Here is a 15,790-nt window from a genome sequence, read left to right on the forward strand (position 1 = left end):
ATGACATAACTTCCCGGAAGTTATCATTTTTATCACAGGGTTTGTTGCCAGATACGGAGCTCAAAATCTCCGTATGTTTCAACATTAACGCTGGTTTGTCCGGCAGTTTTGATGGGACAGCAACAGCTCGGTCCCGTCGGTGCCGGATAGCACAAAGTTTCCTGTACTCCTGATCCAGTGGCCATTACATCATGTCACACAGTATAACACCCCAGTCATTGAATCGAGTATTATGCAATACAACACTTCCATCATTATATATTTTGTTGCAAGGTAAAATCGACCAGTCATTGTATATATTGTGCTTTACTCCTGTGATTGTATATTGTCTTACACCGATTCTTATGTATTGCAGGTTTCATTGTACAATGCTGCTATCATTATAATGTAGCATATCTCCACTGAATCATTGTGAACAGCACTATTGCAGCTTAAAGAAAGACCTGTAAGATTGAGACTGAACGACTGTCAGGACTCAGTATTTTATACATTCATTTGACTTCTTTTGGACATGTTTAACACAGTCTAGATAGTATAACTGAGTAAGAGACTTTTAAAAATTAATTCTCAAGAGGTGAGCATCAATGGCAGGGTCAGCATTTATTGCCCATCCTTAGTTGACCTCGATACAACTGATTGAAGTGACCGAGCAAGTCAAAGGGCAATAAGAGTCAACCACATTAGTGTGGGACTGGAGCAATATGTGGGACTCAGCCAGACTGGGTAAGGATGGCAGGTTTCCTTCCCTGAAGGACTCAGTGAATCAGACAGCTTCATGGTCACTTTTACTGAGACCAGCTTATCATTTCCAGGCTTGTTCTCTTAACAGAATTCAAATTCTCAAACTCCCATGGTGGGATCAGAACTCATGCTCTCTGGATTACTAGTACAGTAACTTAGCTGCTATACTGTACAGTTATTACAGATTAGTTAAACGTACATGGCCTCATGGCACAGTACAATATACCACTTTATTCTCTCATTAGAGAATTAAATTATAAACATTAAACCAAAATGTTCCAGGGTGGTTCCTCACTCTTTGCGGAGTTAGGTGATCAAGATAGTGCAGGCATGGCCAATAAGTTGGTCTCAATATCTCTGGGCCGGGGAAGGGAATAATCAGCCAGGTTTCACCACTCCTGATCACTATCCAGTACCACCTGCTGAAAACTGACAGAAACAGCTTGCATTTCTCAAGGGCCTTTCAAGTCCTCAGGCCATCCCAAAATGCTTTACAGCCAAAACATGAGGCAACACCTTCAGGAAGGGTGAACTAGGAGTAAAGACAGGAACTAAAATGAACTAAAAGCCGTTCAGTGTTTGAGCTGGTGCAGCGCAGGTAACAGTTTCTGCTCCTGCACATGGTTTTGAATACACTGCAACACAGCGCGAGCCAACACAGCATGTAGTGTTTAATCCACGACATCCCCATATTGATTTTTCTTTCCCTCAGTGTCAGTGTTCTCCGCAGAGTCAGTCTTCGGATCCTCTGTAACTGAAAATAGAATAGAATTATAGAATCGTACAGCACAGGAGGCCATTCAGCCCATCGTGCCTGTGCCGGCTCTTCGAAAGAGCTCTCCAGTTAGTCCCACTCTCCCGCTCTTTCCCCAGAGCCCTGCAATTTTTCTCTTGTCAAGTATTTATCCAATTCCTTTTTGAAAGTTATCATTTAATCTGCTTCTACCGCCCTTGCAGGCTGTGTATTCCAGATCATAACAGGCTATGTAATAAAAATTCTCATCTCCCCTCTGGTTCTTTTGCCAATTACCTTAAATATGAACAAAAATAAAATGATACCCTGTCCGTGGGCCCTTGGATGGTTATTAATGGCGTTTTACAGAACAGGAGTTGCTGCACAGGAATGAACTTGCAATGGTGAACCAGCTCGACAGTGCCCTTGCTGCAGACTGTGAACCTGGAAGTGTCTGAGGCAGGAAGGGGTTATGATCTGGTGCTGCATTTGGTTGCAATGCTGCGTTGCACTCAGCACCCGCCCGCCCCCTTTGAGAGAATGCATCTTGTGAGCTGAAGAAATTCAAAGCAGCCTGGATTAGTCCATTAAACAAGTTCACAATCTGCTTACTCAATTTCCACAAGCATTGTGAAATTGCCAGAAGAACTGAATTACACCTAATTGGACCTTTAGGCCAAAAAAGATATCCCAATAAACTTTCTGACAAGCAACAACGCCGAGCCCTGCCCGCAGTTATTTTTCACCTCACCGGCCAGTTGTTTTTCTTTTCGCTGAACTGCTTTTTCTGCTACTCATGTTGAAGGATGTTATTGCTGGGAATGGAATACTTTTCCAGAACCCACTGTCCCATCAAACACTCCCAGGGCAAGTACAGCACGGGTTAGATACAGAGTAAAGCTCCCTCTACACTGTCCCATCAAACACTCCCAGGGCAGGTACAGCATGGGTTAGAGCAGAGTAAAGCTCCCTCTACACTGTCCCATCAAACACTCCCGGGGCAGGTACAGCACAGGGTTAGATACAGAGTAAACCTCCCTCTACACTATCCCATCAAACACTCCCAGGGCAGGTACAGCACGGGTTAGATACAGAGTAAAGCTCCCTCTACACTGTCCCATCAAACACTCCCAGGGCAGGTACAGCACAGGTTAGATACAGAGTAAAGCTCCCTCTACACTGTCCTTCAGCCCCTCGAGCCTGTTCCGCCATTCAATTAGATTATAGCTGGTCCCTCTCCAAGGCCAATAGATCCTTCCTGAGGTCCGGGGCCCAGAACTGAACCCAGTGTCCAGATGGGGTCTGACCAGAGCTCTGAACAGCTGGAACATCACTTCACCCCGTTGTACTCCAGCCACCTTGAGATAATGGCCAACTTTCGTTAACCTTTTTGATTATTTTTTGAACATGTGAACCATCTTTTAGTGATGTGTGTACCTCTTTGCTCCTCCAAGTTTCTAGTCTCTTGCCACTTAGAAAATATTCTGATTCATCTTTCTTGGATCCAAACTGGATGACCTCACTTCCCAACGTTGAACTCCATCTGCCGTGGTCTTGCCTACTCACAATCTGTCTCGGTCCCTCAGTAACTTCCTGCTCCGGTCGACACAACTTACTGTTCCTCCTAAATTAGCGTCATCTGCAAACTTGGATATCCATCAATCTATTCCTTCATCCAAGTCTTTGATATATATGGTGAAGCGTTGAAGCCCCGGTACAGATCCCTGGGAAACGCCACTTGTCACATTCCGATCAGGGTATCCCTTTATCCCTACTCTGTCTCTTACCTCCCAACCAATTTTCAACCCATATCCTACTGTTACCTCCTATTTCAGTGCACTTTCATTTTTGATAATCTCTTGTGTGGATCCTTATCAAATGTCTTCTGAAAGTCCATATAGATAACATCCATAGACCCTCCCTTATCTACTTATATTGTGACCTCAAAAAATTCCACTAGATTAGTCAGACAGGATCTGCCCTTCACAGATCAATGCCGACTCTCTGATGAGTTCATACTTGTCCAAGTGCTCAGTCATTCTGTCCCCGATAACAGATTCCAGTAATTTCCCCACAACAGACATTAAACTGACAGGTATGTAGTTTCCTGGTTTCTCTCTCCCTCCTGTCTCAAACACAGGTCATAGAGATGAAAAGCCAGTGTCTAACTAACTCACTGCATCACCCAGTCTCTTTCAAGTTCATCTTTGTTTGAAACCAATTTTTAAAAATTCTGTGACCAATCTGAACCAAAAGTATCTCTCCGCTCCCCCTCTCCACAGGGATTTTGCACAGCTTTCCCACACTCCTGCAGTTTCAAAGACACAGCACCTTTTTGTTCACATGCTTTCCTTCCTGGTATCCTCCTCACCTTTATCAGAGCTGTGTGGCATCGCTCCAGTCTCAAGGTAAATCCATAGGTTTGAGCACTTCTGTGTCTCCACACGTGTCACTGCGTAACTCGCCAGCGACCCCGTCACTGTATCAGAGGGAACAACCGTTTGTTAAAGTACTAAATAATGTCTCAATTGTGAGCAAAGCTCAGCCTAGTGCTGAAGGAACTGGGCGTAGCCAATCAGCGGGGTAACTGGGACTCGAAGGTGCAGCTACCACTTTAAACGTTGCTCAACCAGCTCCAGGTTAAAGTCCATCCCTGCTGACCAAACCTTTCCCATCAGCTAATTGGTCAATCATCCCCTGGGTCCCACTGCTGCAAACTATTGGGTTTGGTGACTTCGGTTCGGATTGGCTGGATGGTTGATATGCAACTTTCATGAGCAGCTGATGGCTTTGCACTCTTGCTGTACACGTCCTAAATGTCAGCCATGACCCAATGCTAGCACTCTCACTTCCAAGTCAAATGGTTTGGGCTCAAGCCACATTCCAGACACTGCACCACATAATCGAAGCTCCAACGCAGTACCGAGGGAGATCCCGTCTTTCGGATGAGATTTTAAAACGAGGTCTCATCTGCCCTCACAAGTGAATGTAAAAGCCATGTGGCACTTTTCATCAAATGTACAGCACAGGATCAGGCCATTCGGCCCAACTGGTCCATGTTGGCCTTTATGCTCCACACGAGCCTCCTCCGCCCCATCAGCATATTCTTCTAGTCCTTTCCTCATATGCTTATCTAGCTTCCCGTTAAATGCAACTATGCTATTCACCTCAGCCACTCAATGAGGGAAGGAGCCCCAACTGCAGCCCTGAAGAGCAGGAGTTCTCTCCAGGGGTCTTGCAGCAAGCAATTTGAAAGGTGCCACAAACAGTGAGATAAATGACCAAATGATCTGTTTTTAGGATGTTGGTTGAGGGATAACGGAGGGCTGCCATTTTCCTGCATAACAAGTGAGTACAGTTTAAATGTGATTTATTGGCTGTGAAGTGCTTTGGGACATCCTGAGGATGTGAATCCTGCTATAAAAATTCAAATTCTTTCTTTGATTAACACTAAAGGGACTGAAGGTTGTCACAAACCACTGCAAATCACCTCTCCGGTAACTATGAATAGCCACAGCACCTTGAGAAGGGCCAAGGAAAGGAACTATATCGCAGAGAATATCCCAGGCAAAATGTCAGGTTCAGATAACAAATCCATGCCCCCCCCACCCCCCTTGTGTCTTGAAGGCACTAAACATTGCTGGGGTATGGTTTCATAGCCTGTTACCCACCCAAGTGGCCAATCTTCAAATGCACAAGTTGGCAGATTATTTGCCCCTATCTGGCTTTAGTAACACAGCAACAGTTTCAGGCAGGAGAAGACCTTTGGTACATCTAGACCACCTATCCACAGTGTCCCTTTTGTGTATGTCCAATAAAAAGAACTTGCATTTCTATAGCGCCTTTCACGAACGTATGACGTCCCAAAGTGATTCACAGCCAATGAAATACTTCTGAAGTGTAGTCACGGTTGTAATGTAGGAAATGCAGCAGCCAATTTTCACACAGCAAGATCCAACATATCAATGAGATAATCAGTTTGAGTGATGTTGGTTGAGGGAGAAGTGTTGGCTGGGACACCGGGGAGAACTCCCCTGCTCTTCTTTGACTAGTGCCATGGGATAATATACATTCACTTGAGAAGGCAGACAGGGCCTCGGCTTAACTTCTCATCTGAAAGATGGCACCTCCTACAGTGTGGCACCTCCTACAGTGCAGCACTCCCTCAGTTCTGAACTGAAGGTAACCCCAACTCCCATTTGTTGACAAGAACCTGTCTAGTTCCTTCTTGAAACCCATTAAGGTTTCTTTCGACATGATTATGTAGGGTTAGGTCACAAATTACACCTCTTCCATAAGAACATAAGAAATAGGAGCAGGAGTTGGCCATTTGGCCCTTTGAGTCTGCTCCGCCATTCAATAAGATCATGGCTGATCTTCGACCTCAACTCCACTGTCCTGCCCGATTCCCAATATCCCTCGATTCCCCGAGTATCCAAAAATCTATCGATCTCGGTCTTGAATATACTGAAAGATTGAGCAAACACAGCTTTCTGGGAGTAGGGAACTCCAAAGATTTACAATCCTTTGTGAAGAAATTTCTCCTCATCTCAGTCCTAAATGGCCTAGTGACTGAGTTAAATCCAAAACTGGGGTCTTAAATCTAAACAAAGCAAACTACGTTGGTATGAGGGATGAGCTGGCTAAGGTAGATTGGGAAACTATATTAAAAGGTATGACAGTAGATGAGCAATGGCTAGCATTTAAAGAATTAATACTTAATTTACAACAAATATACGTTCTTTGAAGGTACAAAAACCCCACAAGAAAAGTGTTCCTACCGTGGCTAACAAGAAGTTAAAGATAGCATTAGATCAAAGGAAGAGGTTTATAATGTTGGCAAAAAGAGTAGCAAGCCTGAGGATTGGGAGGATTTTAGAATTCAGCAAAGGAGGACCAAGAAACTGATAAAGGGAAAATAGAATGAGAGTAAACTAGCGAGAGACATAAAAACCAGACTGTAAAAGCTTCTATAGATATGTAAAAAGGAAAAGATTACCGAAAGTAAATGTGGGTCCCTTACAGGCTGAGACAGGAGAAATTATAATGGGGAACATGGAAATGGCAGAGAAATTAAACAAATACCGTGTGTCTGTCTTCACGGAAGACAACTTCCCAGAAATAGTGGAGAACCAAGGGTCTAGCAACAATGAGGAACTGAAAGATATTAGTATTAGTAAAAAAGTAGTACTGGAGAAATTAATGGGACTGAAAGCCGATAAATCCCCTGGACCTGATGGCCTACATCCTAGGGTTTTGAAAGAGTTGGCTATAGAGATAGTTGTCATTTGGTTGTCATTTTCCAAAATTCCATAGATTCTAGAACGGTTCCCATGGATTGGAAGGTAGCAAATGTAACCCCACTATTTAAGAAAGGAGGGAGAGAGAAAACAGGGAACTGCAGACCAGTTAGCCTGACATCAGTAGTAGGGAAAATGCTAGAATCTATTATTAAAGATGTGGTAACAGGGCACTTAGAAAATAATAATCGGATTGGGCCGAGTCAACACGGATTTATGAAAGGGAAATCGTGTTTGACAAACCTGTTAGAGTTTTTTGAGGGTGTAACTAGCAGAATAGATAAGGGGGAACCAGTAGATGTGGTGTATTTGGATTTTCAGAAGGCATTCGATAAGGTGCCAAACGAGAGGTTATTAAACAAAATTAGGGCTCATGGGATTATGGGTAATATACTAGCATGGATTGAGGATTGGTTAACAGGCAGAGAGCAAGAATAAATTGCTGTAACTAGTGGGGTACCGCAAGGATCAGTGCTTGAGCCTCAGCTATTCACACTCTACATCAATGATTTGGATGAGGGGACCAATTGTAATATACCCATGTTTGCTGAGGATACAAAGCTGGGTGGGAATGTAAGTTGTGAGGAGGATGCAAAGAGGCTTCAAGGGGATTTAAACAGGCTAAGTGAATGGGCAAGAACATGGCAAATGGAATATGTGGAGAAATGTGAAGTTATCCACTTTGGTAGGAAAAACAGAAAGCAGAGTATTTAAATGGTGAGAGATTGGGAAATGTTGGTGTTCAGAGGGACCTGGGTGTCCTTGTACAAGAATCAATTGTAAGGGGAATAGATAGGCGTTTCTGCAGCCACAAACGAGACTCCAGGATGGTGTGTTGCCTCCCTGGTGCAAGGGTCAAGGATGTCTCTGAGCGACTCCAGTACATCTTGGAAGGGGAGGGTGAACAGCCAGTTGTCGTGGTGCATATAGGCACCAACGATATAGGTAAAAAACAGGATGAGGTCCTAAAAGCAGAATATAGGGAGTTAGGAGATAAATTAAAAAACAGGACCTCAAAAAGGTAGTAATCTCAGGTTTGCTACCAGTGCCACATGCTAGTCAGAGTAGAAATAGAAGGATACTTCAGATGAATACGTGGCTAGAGGAATGGTGCCAGGGGGAGGGATTCAAGTTCCTGGGACATTGGAACCGGTTCTGGGGGAGGTGGGACCAGTTCAAACCGGACGGTTTGCACCTGGGCAGGGCTGGAACCAATGTCCTAGGGGGAGTGTTTGCTAGTGCCGTGGGGGAGGGTTTAAACTAAAATGGCAGGGGGTTGGGAACCTGAGCAGGGAGACAGAGGAAAGGGAAACAAGGATAAAAGCAAAAGATAGGAAGGAGAAAAACAAAAGTGGCAGTCAGAGAAATCAACGGTTTAAATCAAACATGGCCACAGTAAATAATAATTCTAATAGGTCGAAGAGCGTTAAAAAACAAGCCTGAAGGCTTTGTGTCTTAATGCGAGGAGCATTTGTAATAAGGTGGATGAATTGGCTGCGCAAATAGAGGTAAACGAATACGATTTGGTTGGGATTACGGAAACGTGGCTCAAGGAAGGCCAGGACTGGGAACTCAACATCCAGGGGTATTCGATATTCAGGAAAGATAGGCAAAAAGGAAAGGGAGGTGGGGTAGCATTACTGGTTAAAGAAGGGATTAACACAATTGTAATGAAGGATATTAGCTCTGATGAGGTGGAATCTGTATGGGTAGAATTGAGAAATACTAAGGGGAAAAAAATGTTAGTGGGAGTGGTTTATAGACCTCCAAACAGTAAGGCGGAGGTTGGGGATGGCATTAAAAGAGAAATTAAAGAAGCATGCAATAAGGGCACAGCAGTCATCATGGGTGACTTTAATCTACATATAGATTGGGCCAACCAAATGAGTAACAATACTGTGGAGGAGGAATTCCTGGAGTGTTTACGGGATGGTTTCCTGGACCAATATGTCGAGGAACCAACCAGAGATCAGGCCATCTTAGACTGGGTATTATGTAACGAGAAAGGATTAATTAGCAATCTTGTTGTAAGAGGCCCCTTGGGTCGGAGCGATCATAATATGATCGAATTCTTCATTAAGATGGAGAATGAAGTAGTTGACTCGGAGACTAGGGTCCTCAATTTAAATAAAGGAAACTATGATGGTCTGAGGAGCGAGTTGGGTAGGATTGATTGGGGAATGGCACTCAAAGGGTTGACGGTGGATAGGCAATGGCAAACATTCAAAGACCGCATGGATGAACTACAGAATTTGTTCATCCCAGTTTGGCATAAAAATAAAACAAAAAAGGTGACCCAACCGTGGCTAACAAGGGAAATTAGGGATAGCATAAGGTCCAAGGAGAGGGCATATAAATTGGCCAGAAAAAGCAATAATCCTGAGGATTGGGAGCAGTTTAGGATTCAACAAAGGAGGACAAAGGGATTAATTAAGAAAGGGAAAATAGAATATGAGAGTAAGCTTGCAGAGAACATAAAAACTGACTGTAAAAGCTTTTATAGATATGTGAAGAGAAAAAGATTGGTGAAGTCAAGCGTAGGTCCCTTGCAGTCAGAATCGGGGGAATTTATAATGGGGAACAAAGAAATGGCAGACCAACTAAATACATATTTTGGTTCTGTCTTCACAAAGGTGGACACAAATAACCTCCCAGAGATGCCGGGGAACATAGGGTCTGATGAAAGGGTGGAACTGAAAGAAATCAGTATTTGTAGGGAAATGGTGTTAGGAAAATTGATGGGACTGAAGGTCGATAAATCCCCAGGGCCTGATAATCTACATCCCAGGGTACTTAAGGAAGTGGCCCTAGAAATAGTAGATGCATTGCTGGTCATCTTCCAGAACTCGATAGACTCTGGAACAGTACCCATGGATTGGCGGGTAGCTAATGTTACCCCACTATTCAAAAAAGGTGGTAGAGAAAAGGCGGGGAATTATAGACCGGTAAGCTTGACATCGGTAGTGGGGAAAATGCTAGAGTCCATTATAAAAGATGTAATAGCAGAGCACTTGGAAAACAGTGACCGGATCGGACAAAGTCAACATGGATTTACAAAAGGTAAATCATGCTTGACTAATCTACTGGAATTTTTTGAGGATGTAACTGGTAAAATAGATAAGGGAGAACCAGTGGATGTGGTGTATTTGGACTTTCAGAAGGCTTTCGATAAGGTCCCGCATAAGAGATTAGCGTGCAAAATGAAGGCACATGGGATTGGGGGCAAGGTATTGACTTGGATAGAGAACTGGTTGGCGGACAGAAAGCAAAGAGTTGGAATAAACGGGTCGTTTTCCGAGTGGCAGGCAGTGACTAGTGGGGTACTGCAAGGATCGGTCCTAGGACCCCAGCTGTTCACAATATATATTAATGATCTGGACGAGGGAATTGGATGTAATATCTCCAAATTTGCAGAAGACACAAAGCTAGGTGGGAGGGTATGCTGTGAGGAGGATGTCGTGAAACTCCAGCACGATTTGGACAGGTTGGGTGATTGGGCAGAAACATGGCAAATGCACTATAATGTGGATAAATGTGAGGTTATCCACTTTGGTGGCAAAAACAGGAAGGCAGATTATTATTTGAATGGTAATAGATTGGGAGAAGGGGAAGTGCAGAGAGACCTGGGTGTTCTTGTACACCAGTCGCTGAAGGTAAGCATGCAGGTGCAGCAGGCGGTTAAGAAGGCAAATGGTATGTTGGCCTTCGTAGCAAGAGGGTTCGAGTACAAGAACAAGGATGTCTTGCTGCAGTTGTACAGGGCCTTGGTGAGACCACACCTTGAGTATTGTGTGCAGTTTTGGTCGCCTTACCTGAGGAAGGACGTTCTTGCCATGGAAGGAGTGCAGCCAAGATTCACCAGGCTGATACCTGGGATGGCAGGAATGACGTACGAGGAGAGATTGTGTCGATTGGGCTTATACTCACTGGAGTTTAGAAGATTGAGAGGGGATCTCATCGAAACCTATAAAATTCTGTCAGGCCTGGACAGACTAGATGCAGGAAGGATGTTTCTGATGGCCGGAGTCCAGAACCAGGGGTCATAGTCTAAGGATAAGGGGTAAGCCATTTAGGACTGAAATGAGGAGGAATTTCTTCACCCAGAGTGGTGAACCTGTGGAATTCTCTGCCACAGAGGGCGGTGGAGGCCAGTTCATTAAGTATATTCAAGAAAGAGTTGGATATATTTCTTAAGGCTAAAGGGATCAAGGGATATGGGGAGAAGGCAGGGACCGGGTACTGAATTTGGATGATCAGCCATGATCTTTGAATGGCGGAGCAGGCTCGAAGGGCCGAATGGCCTGCTCCTGCTCCTATCTTCTATGTTTCTATCACTGAAAGTTAACATGCAGGTACAGCAAGCAATTAGGAAAGCAAATGGTATGTTGGCCTTTATTACAAGAGGATTTGAGTATAAGAGTAAAGACGTCTTACTGCAATTATATAGGGCCCTGGTGAGACCACAGCTGGAGTATTGTGGACAGTTTTGGTCTCCTTACCTAAGGAAGGATATACTTGCCATAGAGGGACTGCAACAAAGGTTCACCAGACTGGTTCCTGGGATGGGGGATTGTCCTATGAGGAGAGGTTGAGTAGACTAGGCCTATATTCTCTAGAGTTTAAAAGAATGAGAGGTGATCTCATTGAAACATACAAAATTCTTACAGGGCTTGACAGGGTAGATGCAGGGAGAATGTTTCCCCTGGCTGGGGAGTCTAGAACCAGGGGTCACAGTCTCAGAATAAGGGGTCGGCCATTTAGGACTGAGATGAGGAGAAATTTCTTCACTCAGAGGGTGGCGAATCTTTGGAATTCTCTACCCCAGAGGGCTGTGGAGGCTCAGTCATTGAGTATATTCAAGACAGAGATCGATAGATTTTTGAATATTAAGGGAGTCAAGGGATATGGGGATAGTTCAGGAAAGTGGAGATGAGGTAGAAGGGCTAAATGGCCTACTCCTGCTCCTATATCTTATGTCCCCTTATTCTGAGACTGTGACCCCCTAGTTTGATATATTTTAAATATATTCAAGAAGGAGTTAGATATATTTCTTAAGGCTAAAGGGATCGCGGGATATGGGGAGAAGGCAGGGACCGGGTACTGAATTTGGATGATCAGCCATGATCTTTGAATGGCGGAGCAGGCACGAGGGGCCGAATGGCCTACTCCTGCTCCTATCGTCTATGTTTCTAGACTTCCCAGCCAGGGGAAACATCCTCCCAGCATCTGCCCTGTCAAGCCCTGTGAGAATTTTATATGTTTCAATGAGATCACCTCTCGTTCTTCTACACTCCAGAGTGTATCGGCCTAGTCTACTCACTCTCTCCTCATTGGTTCCTGGGATGGGGGGATTGCCAACCTTTGTTGCACTCCCTCTATGGCAAGTATATCCTTCCTTAGGTAAGGAGACCAAAACTGTACACAATACTGCAAGTGCGGTCTCACCAAGGCCCTATATAATTGTAGTAAGACTTCTTCACTCTTATTCTCCAATCCCTTTGTAATAAAGACTAACATACCATTTGATTTCCTAATTGCTTGCTGCACCTGCCATGTTAACTTTCTGCGATTTGTGTATAAGGACACCTAGGTTCCTCGGAATACCAACCTTTTCCAGTCTCTCACCATTTAAAAAATATTCTGCTTTTCTATTTTTCCTACCAAAGTGGATAACTTCACACTTCTCCACATTATATTCCATCTGCCATGTTCTTGCCCACTTACCACTTGTCCACCTGTCTATATCCCTTTGCAGCCTCTTTGCATTCTCCTCACAACTTACTTTCCCACCTAGCTTTGTATTGTCAGCAAACTTGGATACATTGCACTCGGTTCCCTCATCCAAGTCATTGATATAGATTGTTGATTATATTCATGTAGGAGTGACGAGAGGAAGATTGAGTCTTTGCACTGTTGCACAATGGAGCAAGAGGTACTAATTAAGTTGCAAACTTGTGCAATACAGCTGAACATCGCGGAGTAGAATAGTGACAATTGTTAATATACTGACCTACTGACAGCAACACGTTCCACTGTGCTGGGACAGGGAGCTTCTTATTCAGCAACCTCTGCATAACAAAAGCAGCACTGGTACCTATACAGGGTTTTTTTTAAAGAAAAGTTGCAAACACCATTAAATGGGAGCCCAAAGACCAGATGCAAGCTTTCAACTGTCTAAAATGCACAATTACCTAATACAAATGTGCCAATGCCCTTCATAAATGCATGCGACTGGCAAGCAGCATACTCCTGGAGACCCTGCAGGGCAAAGAAAGGACAGATGATGGGTCATTGTGGCTATCTGAGCAACTCCACCCTGCCAGCGACAGGTCCTTGATTGGACATTGCACTGCGCGGGGCAGGGAGCAGAACATAACAGCCTCAGGTCACAAAAACAAACCACAGATTTACAACAGAAACAGAAGGTGTCGGAAATATACAGGTCAGGCAGCATTCTTACAACAGAACAGGTTAACATTCAGGCAGAACCCAAAGAGTGATCCTGTAGCTCACTCTCCATGGGGCTTAGTACAGGGCCCGGGGCTCTCGCTCACTCTCCATGGGGCTCAGGCCCGCGGTTACCGGGTGTTTCGCGGCCACCGACTCCTCCACTCGCCTCAGTCCCAGATTCACCATCGCGCCTCAGCGGGAGCGCGCGGGACCCGGAAATAGGGCACCGGGAGCGCGCCCCCGGGGAAAGCCCCGCCCCCATTGCCAACAGCCCGCCCCGCCCCCCGGGCCGGCGCCATTCTCTATTTGTGGCCCTTTCACTGGTTTCTCTCAGCACAAGTGCTTTCATTTACCTCAGCGTTCTTACCAACATGGCTCCTCCGGGTTTCAGACGGTGCCCCGGCCCTGTGACTGCCTGGGGTGTGGTGTATGCCTCAGCTTTTCCACAGAACAGAAGGAGTGAACCCACTGCTCGGGGTAACTGTTGGTGAGGGTGGCCCTCACTGGATGTACACAACTCCCAGCCGGTACAAGCCCACCTGGTACCCACCGGACAGCCACTGGGCACCCACCTGTACCCACCAGGCACCAACCTGTACCCACCGGGCACCCACCTGTACCCACCGGGCACCCACCGGTACCCACCGGGCACCCACCTGTACCCACCGGGCACCCACCTGTACCCACCGGGCACCCACCTGTACCCACCGGGCACCAACCTGTACCCACTGGGCACCCACCTGTACCCACCGGGCACCCACCTGTACCCACTGGGCACCCACCTGTACCCACCAGGCACCAACCTGTACCCACCTGTACCCACTGGGCACCCACCTGTACCCACTGGGCACCCACCGGTACCCACCTGTACCCACCGGACACCCACCTGTACCCACCGGACACCCACCTGTACCCACCGGGCACCCACCTGGTAACCACCGGGCACCCACCTGTACCCACCGGGCACCCACCTGTAACCCACCGGGCACCCACCAGCATCGTGCTCTCAGTACCCAGCACCGTTCACGCCCCCACACCTTGCATCCCATGGCTTAAGTTAACTGGCTAAAATAAACAGATTCCAAAATCTGGCAGTTTTAAAAACAAGGAATGAAGAGGCTCTACTTCACCTTCCGAACACGGACATCGATGGCTGGAATTGTCTTCAATATTTACTTTCTTGCCTTTAACAACAGTCCTGCTTCCAATCCCATCATTGACGTCAATCCCATTCTTCCCTCGGATCCCACCCTCCACCCCCAACTTGCTCAGCAATTCCAGTTCTCCAATTCCAGCCATGTCTACGGTTCTGGTTCCATCCTCAATTTCAGTCTCATCGGCATTTCTGGCCCTACCCCATGTCCAACTGTTTCTGCACCTGCCCCACTGCCAGGTCATCTTCAGTACTGTCCCAAACAGGAGTCTGTAATAAGAACAGAAAATGCTGGACATACACAGAAGCTCAGTCAGCAACTGTAAAGAGAAAAGAGAGACTATAACATTTCCAGTGTGAACCCTTTATCAGAACTGAAAAAGAAGCTGCTGGCATTTTAGTAAGTTTGGAAGAAATAGAACAAAACAGAGAGGACTATTTTGAACGACCATTGGAGTGGCACTCCACCAGAACAAAACTATCACTATAAGTGCCCCCTCAGGAGGAGAGTATCATTAATAAATGACTAGTACAAATGGGGAGTCCAAATTGGAATATGTACAAAATAAAAAATAAAACAAAATCATACTGACACGGATTGAAAATTGGTTAACAGACAGGAAGCAGAGAGTAGAAATAAATGGGTCTTTTTCGGGGTGGCAGGCGGTGACTAATGGGGTACCGCAGGGATCAGTGCTTGGGCCCCAGCTATTCACAATATATATCAATGATTTGGATGAGGGAACCAAATGTAATATTTCCAAGTTTGCTGACGACACAAAACTAGGTGGGATTGTGAGTTGTGAGGAGGTTGCAAAGAGGCTTCAAGGCGATTTAGACAAGTTGAGTGAGTGGGCAAATACATGGCAGATGCAGTATAATGTGGATAAATGTGAAGTTATCCACTTCTGTAGGAAAAACAGAAAGGTAGAGTATTATTTAAATGGTGATAGATTGGGAAATGCTGATGTACAAAGGGACCGGGGTGTCCTTGTACACCAGTCACTGAAAGCAAACATGCAGGTGCAGCAAGCAGTTAGGAAGGCAACTGGTATGTTGGCCTTCATTGCGAGAGGATTTGAGTACAGGAGCAAGGATGTCTTACTACAGTTATACAGGGCCTTGGTGAGACCACACCTGGAGTACTGTGTGCAGTTTTGGTCTCCTTACCTAAGAAAAGATATACTTGCCATAGAGGGAGTGCAGCGAAGGTTCACCAGACTGATTCCTGGGATGGCAGGACTGTCGTATGAGGAGAGATTGGGTCAACTAGGCCTGTATACTAGAGTTTAGAAGAATGAGAGGGGATCTCATTGAAACGTTTAAAATTCTGAAAGGCTAGACAGACTGGATGCAGAGAAGATGTTTCCTATAGATTGGGAAAAGCAGACTAGCACCTGTCAGAAAGATAGT

At 45.5% G+C, this 15,790-nt stretch overlaps 1 protein-coding gene across 3 annotated transcripts; it reads right to left on the reverse strand.

Moving 5' to 3' along the window:
- Window positions 1-290: 290 nt before the first annotated feature.
- tmem141 (transmembrane protein 141) lies at window positions 291-13,460 on the reverse strand. 3 transcript variants are annotated; one of them, XM_085965969.1, is made up of 5 exons: window positions 13,357-13,460; window positions 12,966-13,032; window positions 12,785-12,868; window positions 3,846-3,953; window positions 291-1,489 (listed from the first exon to the last, which is right to left on the reverse strand). In XM_085965969.1, exons 1-5 carry the CDS (start codon window positions 13,408-13,410, stop codon window positions 1,413-1,415), a joined length of 390 nt encoding a protein of 129 aa, XP_085822095.1. In that variant the 5' UTR covers window positions 13,411-13,460; the 3' UTR covers window positions 291-1,412. The 3 variants fall into 3 exon arrangements, with proteins under 3 accessions (XP_085822095.1, XP_085822094.1, XP_085822096.1); XM_085965968.1 differs by having other exon boundaries at window positions 291-1,495; window positions 13,357-13,459; XM_085965970.1 differs by having other exon boundaries at window positions 291-1,495; window positions 13,235-13,423.
- Between the last annotated feature and the right edge of the window lie 2,330 nt (window positions 13,461-15,790).

The sequence above is a fragment of the Somniosus microcephalus genome, chromosome 23, assembly GCF_052327205.1.
Source record: "Somniosus microcephalus isolate GS21.2 chromosome 23, FLI_Smic_1.0, whole genome shotgun sequence".
NCBI lineage: Eukaryota > Metazoa > Chordata > Chondrichthyes > Squaliformes > Somniosidae > Somniosus > Somniosus microcephalus.

Excerpts from the sequence above, each read along its gene's own strand:
- tmem141 (XM_085965968.1), bottom strand. The coding sequence starts at position 13,410 with ATGGTGAATCTGGGACTGAGGCGAGTGGAGGAGTCGGTGGCCGCGAAA. Across the intron at positions 12,869-12,965 it reads CATTGGCACATTTGTATTAG|GTACCAGTGCTGCTTTTGTT; the intron begins GTAATTGTGCAT and ends AACCCTGTATAG. Across the intron at positions 3,954-12,784 it reads GAACGTGTTGCTGTCAGTAG|TGACGGGGTCGCTGGCGAGT; the intron begins GTCAGTATATTA and ends CCTCTGATACAG.